Source organism: Argiope bruennichi, chromosome X2, assembly GCF_947563725.1.
Source record: "Argiope bruennichi chromosome X2, qqArgBrue1.1, whole genome shotgun sequence".
Lineage (NCBI taxonomy): Eukaryota > Metazoa > Arthropoda > Arachnida > Araneae > Araneidae > Argiope > Argiope bruennichi.
This window is the reverse complement of record NC_079163.1, coordinates 79855921-79869521: the sequence shown is the minus strand read 5'-3', so window position 1 is coordinate 79869521 and position 13601 is coordinate 79855921. Positions and strand designations below refer to the sequence as shown.

The 13601-nt window shown below is 28.5% G+C and overlaps 1 protein-coding gene across 3 annotated transcripts in view; it reads right to left on the bottom strand.

Moving 5' to 3' along the window:
- Window positions 1–9136, bottom strand: part of LOC129960178 (cAMP-dependent protein kinase catalytic subunit 1-like) — a 306102-nt gene extending 296966 nt beyond the window's left edge. For all 3 annotated transcript variants that reach the window (XM_056073387.1, XM_056073386.1, XM_056073385.1), the window contains exon 1: window positions 9065–9136. In XM_056073387.1, the coding sequence (XP_055929362.1) occupies window positions 9065–9121 (57 nt within the window). In that variant the 5' untranslated portion in view covers window positions 9122–9136. The remainder of the gene's footprint in view (window positions 1–9064) is intronic.
- Between the last annotated feature and the right edge of the window lie 4465 nt (window positions 9137–13601).

Here is a 13601-nt window from a genome sequence, read left to right as displayed (position 1 = left end):
TTTTGTTTTTCCGTCTTCAGCAAAAACAAATTTCGTGGCTATCCGATTCGTGAGCATCCAGCATACAACTGGCTATGTGAAAAACATGAATTATCTAGGCTCAAAGCAACAAGTTGGAAACATTTTATCGTCATCGGATGAGCTGTATGGCAGCGCATAAAATACGAACTAACAAAAATTCATTTTATATATTAGATATAATAATTGTACTATGCCTGTAATCTTCGCTCAAGTGCAAAGCAATAAGTTGGCAAAATTTTATCTCAATTGGATGAATGGTACGGCAGCTCATAAAATATGAACAAACAAAAATTCATTTTTATACTATAGATTATTGATAGAACCATGATTATTTTAAAGCGGAAGCTGTTTGACTTTTCTTTAGAGAGAAACGTGAGAATAAATCCAGAATAAATAAAATATTATACAAAGTATCAGAAGGCTTTTCCTATGAATATGCGCCGAGCATTAAAATATAGCAGATTTCTTTCGGTTGCATAGCTAAATAAAAAATGAAATCTTGTCTTTCAATGAAGAGACTTATGGTCGAAAATAAAGTATGAATTCATATTTTGGACATCTGAGAAATTGATAAAATCCGCATTGCCGAAGAAATAAAATGAATCCGAAATATAAAATGATTCTGTTATTCAATGGGAACGGATGCAGTGCCGATTTCACAAGCTGCACGAACCATTTGCAACGTGACTCTTTTTTAAGAGCCGCTTGAGAGCTATCCGAAGCCTGTAAAATGTCAGCCGCTTGCGAAATGAAGCTTTGCGAGTCGCTTTTTTCAGTTTAGGAAATAAACAGAACATTGAAACCTTTCAATCATTCACGATTTCGTTTATTTTTGGAGTTTTTTTTTCTTCTGTTTAGCTTTGATTATATTTTAGGAGATACCAGTCAGTAACAACTATATCAAGTAATTCGCAAGTGGAAAATGAAAAATCACTGTGAATCATTTTATTCCAAAAAGAAAAAAAAAATATCCTTATTTTTGTATTGTGAATTTTTGTTCATCAGTATTTAAAAGTTCTTGAAGCATCCAAATTTATTTAATAATGAATTTTTAAAATACGTTATTTCTTTGTGATTAACTACTTCAGATATGAAGTTTCTGGTTCCGTTAAATGTTCTTATAATCGTAATACGTCTGATGTTTTGTGTTATTCGATGTTTAACACTTTTTTTAAGCTTCCGCTACCAAGACCAATCCAAATGAGGTAATCCATCCGTAAAAGAAAATATCCATCAGCATGCAAATATCCATCAGCATGCAAATTTACATGTTAAGCTCATTACAAAATCTTCGATGTCCCTCTCTTCTAACTTTTTCCACTCATTATCGCTTTTATTAGCAAAAAAATCTCAGATTAGTTATAAAAAAATTATTCAAGAAATTGCACGTTTCCTCCAACCACAACAAACGGCGGAATGACAAGTTCAAACCCGATATAATGGTTGCGACATTTGATTTTTTTTTTTTTTTTTTTTTTTTTTTTTGACAGCTACATTTCTTATTACGCAATAGTCGTGAAAAAAGTTGCCAGCAGCAACCAATTAACAATATACCTGTTTTGAGTACAATTTTTTGTTCACTAAATGTTATGTTGGAAATTTCCATCATCATGTTAAGGGTTAAAATATAATTTTAATGTCTGAGTTCCGCGGGCAGGTGGCTTCTCACACTCTTCGGGGTCTAATATCTGCAAATTTAACTGTTCAACGTTAAGCTGTAGTATTAAGAGAAATTCAAATGTCTAAAATAAATGCTTGAACAAGCTTATTTCGGTAAAATCTCCCTCCCTAAATATACTATAAAGAATGCTTTCCCATTGCCTCTTTATCGGCATCGCTGTAGTGAGCGTGTCGCTCGATTTCCTGGCCATAGTGTGATAAAGAATTTCATAAACTAAAAGATGAGCATTTTGCCTCATAATGAAGGAAATGAATAAAGCTGTTATCTGAAGGCCTTCTTCACCATCTTATATACCAAAAGAGTGTTACATATTTAGATATATATGAGGGATAAATACAATTTCCTCTTGTTTATTAAGATTCTTTTTCTCACCATTTAAATTCAAACATCTGAATCGCGTTAGTCTTTGATTATTTCCACTCATATCAAACTCTTGTTATTGTAATTTAAATCATTTTAAACTGCTAAACAAGCAGTTCTTTCGTTTCACTTTCTAAATAAGATAAACTCTCTTTCTGAGCTTGGACACATAGTCAAGCGTGTCTGTCTACTGTGAACACTTGACTGGTGAGAATATAGGCTGCAAACTGGGTGTATTTCTTACTGGTATTTTTAATGAATTGGATATATCTAAATATTGCTAATGTCTTATAATAATCGATTAAAATTAGTATGTCAAGCTTCAAACAAACTCGTTTCTGGATTATCAAAGGCTACCCTTTCCTTTTCATTTTTTATGAAGATTCTACAAACTGAATACCCATGATGGGCATATTTAAGAATGGATTAGAAGCAAAAGTTTAACATTCGGGTTTTATAGATAATGTATGTTTTATCGCTTCTGTATTATTATATATAGGAATAAAAAATAACATTTCTTATCTAGATGTTTTAAAATAACTACTTGGAGAATGATTAGGAATTTATTAGTTAGAAACAATTATAAAACAATGATAGGAAGGGAAGGATGCTGTCTGGAAGTATCAAAATTTCAGATTCATTATTTTTTATTATGGAATCACATCCGAATATCTAGATTCCTATTTTCTTCAATGATTTAATTGTCCTCACAAACAATGAATTTTCTGTCAAGATAGCCTACAACTGAAGTAGTATTACTATATTACAGTAAAACATATATGTTTTTGTGTTAAACATTAGCCGCTAAAACGACAATAATAATGACGATGTGTGTATTCTTAAAAGTACTAATATCTCCACTATAACGTAACGAGCAGATTGACCAAAATAGCCTTTATGTGAAGGTTATCTTATATTCTTCAAATTATCAATCTCTTGACCCTAGAATATTTAGCCCCCTAATTATATGGTGGATCACATTTAGGACATTTATTTTTGTTTCAATCCCTGCAAAAATGTAAAGAAATATGTGTCCAAATGATTTTTGTCTTTTAAATTAATTTCTATTTTGACTTAATTACTGATTTAAAAAACAAAATTTCGGTAATTATATGGCCAAGTCTGACTGCTAAGGGGGTTAGATTATATCGGACTTCTTGTTTATAGTCACCAACAGAATCTAACACTGTACAGATTTTGGAATCCGCATCTCACTTAACAAGATGATCTCAAAATTCTAAAAGCAATCTCGTAACTTCAGATAAGAAATATAGATGGCGACAGGAGATATCGCAGTAGAATAATCTCAAAGAATCGGTAATACCCATGATGTGGCTTATCGGTTTAACCACACTGCTGTCACCTGAAGGCAGGGAATTTTCAAATAAGCCATTAAGCATGGGGACTCTTTCTTGCTCATACTCAGATGCAGTGAAAACCAACTAAATTTTTAACATTCAATTTTAAGATGGCGTACACTATTTTGAAATTTGAAATCGCCATATATCAGTATTGTTCTATTAATTTTGGATAAGCTAATAATTTATAATATTTATTTGCATCATCTTTCATCTTGAAAGGAGAAAACTTTTAAATAAATAATTGCAATAATCAATTAATGTTTTTAATTCATTATTGTAATTTAATATTATTGTAATTAAATCTAAAAGATCTGTTCGTTTTTCCGTTTTTACTTACTAATTATAAGGAATTTACGAATTTTGTTTTAAAAAATTAGGAAAAATCGTGAATTGCAGGAATGAATGAGGAAGAAAGAAAAAAAAAATCAAAAAATGCGAAAAAAATCAATAAATTAAATCTAAAAGATCTGTTCGTTTTTCCTTACTCATTTTAATAAATTTACGAATTTTGTTTAAAAAAATTAGGAAAAATCGTGAATGGCAGGAATAAATGAGGAAGAAAGAAAAAAAATATCAACAAATGCGACAACTTATCTTTTTGGGTTTACTTTTTTCTTTCTTTATCGACTGCTTGTAATGAAAACAAAGTTGAATGTTTATGCTGGATGGAAACACTAACAGCAAAAATCAAAAGCAAGAAAAATGTAAGCGCATTTTAAAAATCAATAATTGTACTAATTGCAAATGCATAAAGGAATTGATTTAAAATAGTACCACGTAAAAATCGAGCCTTTTGATAAGACAGATGAACCTGCATAAAAACGTTCGTAAAATCTGGCCAAATGCTAAAATGGTATGTCGTTTTCTTTTTAAATAAAATTAATTTCAAAAGAAGAAAATTTAAATGGAATTTTCAATTCTGTATCTTTAACAGGGCTTAAGCTGGTTAGTTTTACATTAAATTGAAAACTTATCGAACGAAACCTAACATCACGTGACGTTTGGAAGGTTATTTAACGTGGCAAAAAGGAAGCGGAATGAAATTAAATTCCTAACAAAATTAAAAAATTATTTAAAATGCAGAAAATGAAAGTGATGGTTAGGGAATGAGTTCTATGAATTAAAAATATCTCATTTCTGTATTTCAAAAATATGTTAAAAATGTGAACTGATTAAATGATCTGAAAAATAAACGGGGAGGGGGGGAAAGAAAAGATTTCGGAACATTTAACACAACTAAGCTTTACTTCTTTCAATGAATCTACATTTGATTGTGACAAATGTAGTTAATTGTTAAAATATATGCTCAGTTACGTGTCTATGATATTATGTGCATTCATAGTACGGCGTAAATGTGCTTTAGAGTTTTACTAACAGTAGAATGAGATATTTATAATAATAAACAAATCATTAAAATATATATTTAGAATATTGTTTCAGTTATTTAAATACATAAGTTAATCTCTGTCTGCTGCATTAGAAAATAATCAATGAAATAATGAATGTCGTTAATGAAATAACTTTTCATATAAGAAAAAAATTGGGCAAAAATGTAGTTTAGTGAATGATATATACTATTTCAAACCATGAAATAGGAGACCTACATTTGGTACATCTTATCATAACCAGGGCCATCTTTTTAGCATTTAATATTTGAATGAGATTTTTCTCTCAATATCTCTTTGGCCGCAAATTTACAAGACTTCTCATATCAAATTCTTATATATATTAATAAAAAATTTAGATTAATTTTGGCAAATGGAAATAAACTAAAAGTTAGATTAAAGATTTTTAAATCAACGGAGATTTTAACTAACCATATTTTTCAAATACAATGACGATTAAACCTATAAAGTACGATACGCGCTTCTATTTATCAAATTAAAATCGCAACCAAAACATTTAAAATTCAAGAATAAATTTTCAGGCAGCCAACAATTTTTTGACATTGGTCAGTAGTTGAGAAAACAACCTTCTTAAAATAAAGTTGATAAAGTGCAATGTCAGTGGATATATTTCACATGTATTGCAAATATGTCAAAAGTAATAGTGTACAAAAATACATTTCCTTGAAATACATCCAGAAAATGAATGTCATGCTACCAATTAGATTCAGTGATTTAACAAAAATTCCGAAATGCTTTCTTTTATTAACTGTTTTAGTTTCCTTGAGACTAAGAGACAATAAAAAATGTCTTTGACACTTTTAGACGAAATTACCAATAAGAAAGAAATACTTTTTTAAAACCATCTTTGTGTACAATTTTTAAAATGAGATTTTTTAAACCAATATTATTTATTAGTTAAAATTTACTATGAAAATATATCATATTAAGGGTTTATAAATATTTATTTTACTTTTACCTGATCAAAATATATGAAGGGTTTAGAATTAAAGAATTCTTTTTCACAGCACAATAGCAAAAATGCAAGTCGTCATTCGAAAACCAAATTTCGATGCTATATAGTTATATCTCAGAGCATGGAGATTCGAATGATGTACACATACACATAGAAAAAGAAATACTAAATTAATAAATAAGCTATAAAATCAAAACCGTTTGCTAAAAATAATCGCGCTTATCATAGAATTCTTATCTATCGCTTGTAATGCTTTAACAAAATTGACATTTAAGCATTTTTGAAAATAAAATTTATTGAATTTTGATACCACTTTCAATTCATAATTAATATGTATCAAGATCATGATTGATTTATGTTTATGGTTGGAACTATTTTCTCTTTTATTTTTTGAACTTTTCTTACTAATTTGCTTTCTCGTATTCTTGAAATGCATACTACCGTGACCTGTCTCTGTAAAAACTCATTTTCCTCCTCACTTTAATTCTAATCAAAAGTTAAAATAAAAGAAATGAGCAAAATCAAATAACCTTTATTAGTAATTTTCATCTATATAGATTCCCATTAATCTGATCATAAATTTTATTCTCCAATTCAGTTATTTAAAAGATTAAATAACTCATAATTAATACATAGCATGATTAGATTCGAATTTAATAAAAAATGAGCGTTACGACTTGGTAGTGAAATTCAGTTAATATTAAGAACAAATAAAAAAGTTTCATAAAGCGTAAAAAATATAGTTTCACTCTATTTTAATTTCTTAAATAGCAAATACATAAGTTCCATCAATCAATCAATATAAATGAGATTTTATTTATTTACATTTATATATGAATATAAACGTAAATAAATTATAAAATAAAGCAGTTTTTTAAAGTACGTAAAGCAATTTGTACAATTTCTTAAGGGTCTAAAGCAGTATTATGTATTAATATAGGGAAACAAGCACAAATCCTTACCTATATATTTTCACTCCTATTTACCGTTAGACATTATCTGTTGAATAATCATGGTGTCTACAAGATATCATGATTAAATTAATTGGAAGTTTCAATAAAATGATGACTAATGAGGAGTAGAAGTCGGTAGCTCACTTAGAATCGATTCATGTACTGAACCGAAGAAGTCGATCCTGGGCGAAAAACTGGTCCTCTGGAAGCATTAGCCTGTAAATCACTCTTCAGCAACCGCTGTGTACAAAGCAATAAATTTAGAAGAAAAAAAAAAGGAAATTCGCTTGTTGTGAAGCCCTAACCTTGAATTTCAAAAGATTTTTTTAACATTCTTTTCAGTCAGAGTAGAAGTACCGTCTGAATGATTCAGCGAATTTGCCATGCAAAGCAAATCACTCTGTATGTACTCCATCAAACTCAAATACCGTTTGGATCCCATCAGCAGTTTACGAATGGTGTATTATTTCAGCATGTATTAGTATTTGATTCGTGTAGAACACAACAGTTAAAAAAACCACATATCTCTTCAATAAACAAGATAAGGATTAATAAAATTTCATGTAACTCAGTCATTTCTTTGAATTATCCATTTTTATATAGCATGAAATCTATTTTTGAAAAAGGAATTAGTAATGATATATTTTATGTTTTTTCAAATAACAATTATTATGTTATTTGCAACAACCAATGGGTAACTTCGTTTTAAACATAACCCCAAAACAACATCGGAATAGTTACCAATTTTTTCTAAAAAATTACATTTTTAACAATTCTACCATATTACCATGGCTATATTACTAAAAGTGAATTATCAAAATCATATTGCGTTTCTTGCGTAATGTATTAAAGTGACCAGTTAGGCCACTTTAAAAATATTTTAGAGAAAAAACAAAAGTAAACAAAATTTCATTTAAATCTTGACAAAAGAGAATAAATTATACAATATTCTCAAAATGTTAATTTGAGTAATCCAAGAGGGCGCAACCCATGCATTTTACATTTTTCAAGCAAGAAGTTTTCTTAAATATGTAAAAAAAATTCAAGTGAATCATTCCATATAAATTAGAATAAGAAAAAATTTATCTTAATTTTATTATGAAGTCATATGGTCCAAAGTGCAATTTGGTGTAAATCTGTTTGCCGAGTTGCAATTTAATGTGCTTAGTACCTTACAAATTGCCAATGTAATTATTTTTCAGACTGAGGTAGAATGCTGGTCCCAAATCAAAGATATTTTATGTTATAACAAAGTTGCTTTTTTTTCTGAATTTTCACTTCGAAAAAGCAAAATATGCACATAAGTTGCATCTGCTATAAGAAATAACGGAATAAAAGCTTCTGAGGTGGATATTGGGCCAAATATGTTCAATATAAAACTACTGATTTAACACAGTAATATATATACATGGATTTTGATATAAGCTATTCTTTCATTTTGCTCGTACTCCTTAATCATTCATTATCGCTTGGTTCAATCATTTTGTGAACAATCTTGTTGAAAATTTTACTAATATTAGTTTCCGATTAGGCTTAATTTAACTGTTTTAAATGTATATTTGCTTCCTTATAAACTTGGTAAATCATAATTAATTTATTTAATATTCAGCAACTATTATAAGTAACTATTTGATAAGTATATTCAAATAATTATGAATTCGGCAGATAATATATATTAATACACTAATCTGGCCTTTTAATACGCCTTACGTTAAAAACCTTAATCCTTACATTAAAGCCTTAGAAATTCAATTAAAAGAAATTTATAATAGCATAAGTTATAATTATATTTACCATCTTACAGGTATTTCATTTTAATTCTTAAACAATTTAATTTCATAACAAACTTAAATGCAATGTAACGATGCGATGTATTAAAAATGTTTTATGGAAAATTAATGACGATATAAATTAAGGAAAAGAAACCAAAAGAACGATTATGAGAATAAAAAAAATGGTAAGCTTTTTTTTATATATTCGATATAATCAAAAACTTCATCTCTTTTGCGAAAAATTGAAACATGGATACATATTTTAATGTAATTCTCAAAGTAGAAATAAACTCCTCTAATAATAATTCAAGCTTTTTTTAGTCTTTAATATATACTTATTAGCATCTCCATTTATTTCAATATAAAAGTGGAAGACAAAAACTAAAATAACTCGTATATAAACTTTCGATATTCGATACAATTGAAAGCTCCATACCTTATTGAAGAACTTGAAGAGTAAATATTTATGGAATCTTAAAAATAGAAACAAAATTCTTCTGTTAATTATAGACTCCTTAAAAATTCGAAATCTCTACTTATTAGTATTTTCTTTACCTTTTTAGTCTTGATGCAAACACCTGGGGGACATTTCGGATTTCTGCGCCCATTCATTACTTGTTCACCTACCAAAACGCTCTTAACTAAACCTCCATATCAGTCGTCTTAGTACCTAATTGGGCTGGGCCACAACGACTCCAAACACTCCTATTTAGTTTACACTGCATATGAACCAGCCTTATCACCTTCTGTAGTTATACAAATGATGGGAAAACCTGGGGACATTGTGGAGTGTTTTTATCTAAAAGAGGGGGGAAGTCTGTTATCATGAGTGACTAGAGCCGACAGCAACAGACGGTCGAGACCCCCGAGAGGTGAGGAAAACATTGGGAAATGTTCCTCTTTAATGAGTATCCAGAATATTTGCTTTCAGGGGTTGACGACCTCTGTCATATCATGTTTTCGGAATCTGTTTTTCCCTGAAATTTTGTGTTAATAAAGAAGACAATCTAAGATTATTTTTCCCGTAGGTAAAGTTGGGTGTGTGTGACATAAGTTTCTGCATTTAGGCATAAGTGTTAAAGGCAAACAAAATATACGCTTTCTCTAGGGTTGGATTGTACCTTGTTTTGCTGTATCCGGTACAGGTTGAAAATGATATTCGATTGTTCCTCATATAGTTGGCAACCGATTCCTTTGTCAGTTCATATTGATCCCTAGCTACTAATAGATATTAGCTTGAAGTTATTTCTATCTAAATTTACCGTTACCTTTGTTATTTTTAGTTATTTGCTTGTTTTTTAAAACATTATTAGAAAGTAAGAACTTTTCTAAAACTGGAAGACGGATAACGCGAATTTAACTTTCATTTTCTTTATAAGCATTTCTTCATATATTAAAATTTTTAAAAATTTTCTTTTCAAATATATTTTTAAATCATCTTGTTCTGAAAATTGTATTTATATTCAATATTCAATGCATATTTGCGTACAATTTATTTAAAAATAAATGTTGCGCGAGTTTTCTGTTTATTTCGAAGTAAATGTTTGAAGCAAAATGCATTAATTTATTGATAAAAAATACCATTAATCTTGTATTCTTTCTAAACAATGCAAGAAAAGGTAAAAAAATGCTTTAGAAATACTTTTATTTCATGTAATCTTAAGAAATGATTTTTATGGGAATTTGGATTTTAAAAAACGCATTCTGAGAGCGTCGAACCAATTTTATTGCAGTGACCCCTTTTAGAAATGAAGTTTATGAAACAATAGATGTTAACATTAAAAAATAAACCATTCTTATTTGTTTATAAATAAAGTTTGTCTTTAAAATATCTTTAATTAAATTTTTATATTACCATTATATATATATTTTTTTACAAAAATATAAATTTTTAAACTAAATCATTCATTTGCCGAATCATTTATTTGGGGAAAGCAATCTTTAAGGTATTCTTCCTGAAAACAACAGGAGACATTCCATGAGAAATTTTGATATTTTTTAAAAAATAGAAACCATCAAATGCAACGATTTATTCTTTCTTTTCAACTATTTTTCAAGCTTATTGAAAAAAACATCTTCAGCCGATTTTATTAAATTTTTATATTTTTGGAAGTAAGTTTATAATATGTAACAGAAATATAAAAATTTTACAATTGACAGTGAATAGAATTTAAAATTCCAAATTTTACTTTTCTGTATTTGATAATTTATTTTATTTCCTTTTATCAAGAGATGACACATATAAAATCTGAAAAAAGCAAAACCCTCTGAATATTATATATGCATCCACAGATTTTAACTCAGAATTTCAGTCAAAATGATCCTAAAACTCCCGTAAACTGAATTCTTCAGCGTCAATTAATCACATCAGTAAGATACAAATAATTACATTGAGTTAAAATTAATCGCATCCTTAAACTCCTATGAATCGGATCGTTAACTGAAGGCAGTTTAAAACATTGTGGTTGTAAATGCGATGATTTCACACCTATCAATCAATATGTTAGGGGCATCAGGAAGAAGTTCGAAGACAGCTTTACCTCAGCCTTCATCTCTAACGGAGGAAACATTGATAAATGATTCGTTGACGTGTCAAACTATAATATATTGTTAAGAGACGAACACCTCTCATTCTATTTGTCGTATAACTGGTATGCTGACTCCTGAAATATTGCATATAGGAAAACCGAAGCAAAATCAACGATCTTTAAAAGAAATGAAATAAAAATAACAGCTTTCCGTATATTTTACTCGCAACTCTCTTTTACAAAAGTAGAAAATTAAGAACGTTTGATTTTAGAAAAATAAATTTAATTGGCCTATACTCATTTATTAGTGTGTTGAAAAATATATTTTTTTTTTCTTCAAAAATCATATCTGCTCTTTAGTTTTTAATTTGAAATTCAGTATTATAATGTATATCTAATCTGCATTTTGGGGGAAAAAAAAGTTCTGAAATTCACTGCCAATTGGTGCTACGCGTATGATACCAAAGTTAAGCGTAGGAATCGATTAATAAATAACAAATACACTTTCTTCCAGAAAACAAAAGCATACAAAATTTGAATAATCTAGAGCACAGGAAGTGAGTGACAAATTGATTTGCAAAATTATACTTTTAAAAATACGAAACAAGTTCGGTTAAATAAGAGTGTTTAAAAAATGTTTTTGAAAATAACGGTTTTTTAAAAAAAATAAGTCTACAAAATTCCATTGCTTACGAAAAAGAATAATAATCAATTTGTTATTTGTACACACATGCGAGATAACAAATGGTATGATAAATTTAAATGATAAAAGTGACATATATGCTTTATTTTTGCTATTTGAAAGCTAATGAAAAAAAAAAAAATAATGAGCTTATTGCCTTCAATGATCTTGTTTACTAATGTTGTCAACTCCATCCCAGATTTATTTTTATTAAATAAAATTCTCAGTATAAAGTTAACAATTTAAATAATTTTTTTTCCTTACACTAACTTTTGAATTTTGAAAGCGTGTCATTCACAATTTCTTTTCTTGACAATTTAGGATTGTTTCAAAAACATCTTATTACTCCGTCCCATTATATAATGGAAGATAAAGACTATTTGAAGAATTGGATTTTATTGGATATGTAACGATATTCACAAGAATTAATGTATTTATAAACAATAGTTTTGTTATTGATTTAAAAACTTATATTCCTTTTGATGAAAATATAAAATGTTATAAATTATAATTTTAATTATAAAAAGAGCTAAAATCACAATCTGCATAAATTTAGAGTAGAATTTTCTAAATCAAATTTTAGCCCAATTTTCTTTTAAACAGACATGCTGCTCTGCCATTGATTTCAAATCGGAATTATGAAAAACATCAAAAATGGTAAGCAATATTTTTATTTCTAAAAAACTTACTTGTTAAATAAAATGAGCCAGTGGCAAATTTCTACTTTTTATCGCTAATTAAAAATATTCGGAATGTTTATTATTTTCAATTGAGTAAACGATTTACTTACATTTTTCAACAAATTCAGAGAACGGACAATACTCCGCAATCTCAATAGTGAACGTTATTCAGAGATATACTATATATTTAATCTCTGGGTGAACGTTATCTATTCATTGGTTACTTTCTCTGAGTCATCCAGTGGTTCTATTTTTGGATTTAATTTCAGTGTTTACAATGTTCCTCAGAAACGCTACGTTCACTTCAAGTAAATATTTAGAAGTCGTCCTTGATTAAATATCCCAAAACTTAGTCACCTTTTATAGACTAGCATCTAAAATGTTAAGTTAGAATAAATAGGGCTTGGAATCCTAACTGCTTTCATTTATTTGCTGAGTCATTTCATTGAAGAAACAATCTTATGAATAAATCAGCCCTCGGAAGATATCAACGGAAGATGAAGATGAATTGCGAAATCCAGAGCTTATATACAGCCAGAAACCCAATTACGGTAGTGGTATAAAATTCACTAATACATCCATATTTTGAAAATAATTTTATTTTGTTCTTTTAGTCAAAATTAATCCCCCTACTCTAAGGACGCGTACATTTTTCCAAGGCTGGTTACAATAAATAAATAAATCTGGCATGTTAGTTTCATTTATTATAAAATTAAATAAAGATTCAGGAAATATATTTAAAAATTTTTAATACAACATGATCAATGAAGAGGCGATTGTATTTTTAAAAGTTCCTCGTAATCTGGTTCGCACTGAGCTGTGCTGATAACAATATTATTTCAAATTACTGTACTGCTAGTTTTATACACAATTTTGAACTCATCCATCAAAATATTCAATAGAGTAATGTTGCCAATGTTAAGATTAAAAAAAATGCCTTCATTGAAAACAGAATGGGAAGAATGCCTTCATTGGAATTCCTAAAGTGGATTTTCTTTTCCGATTTTATCTTATAGTATCTACCCTCTTTAATTTGCACAATTGTTTTGACGATACAATTATTCAAATAAATTCATCTTTTTCGATCTTATCGAATAATAAGGTGAAATTTAAAAACCATACACTTCCTACATTAATATTTAAAATCTCAAAGTAAAAAATCTGGGCGAACAAGTTGGTCGCCAAAGCCGGCTAGTAGTACA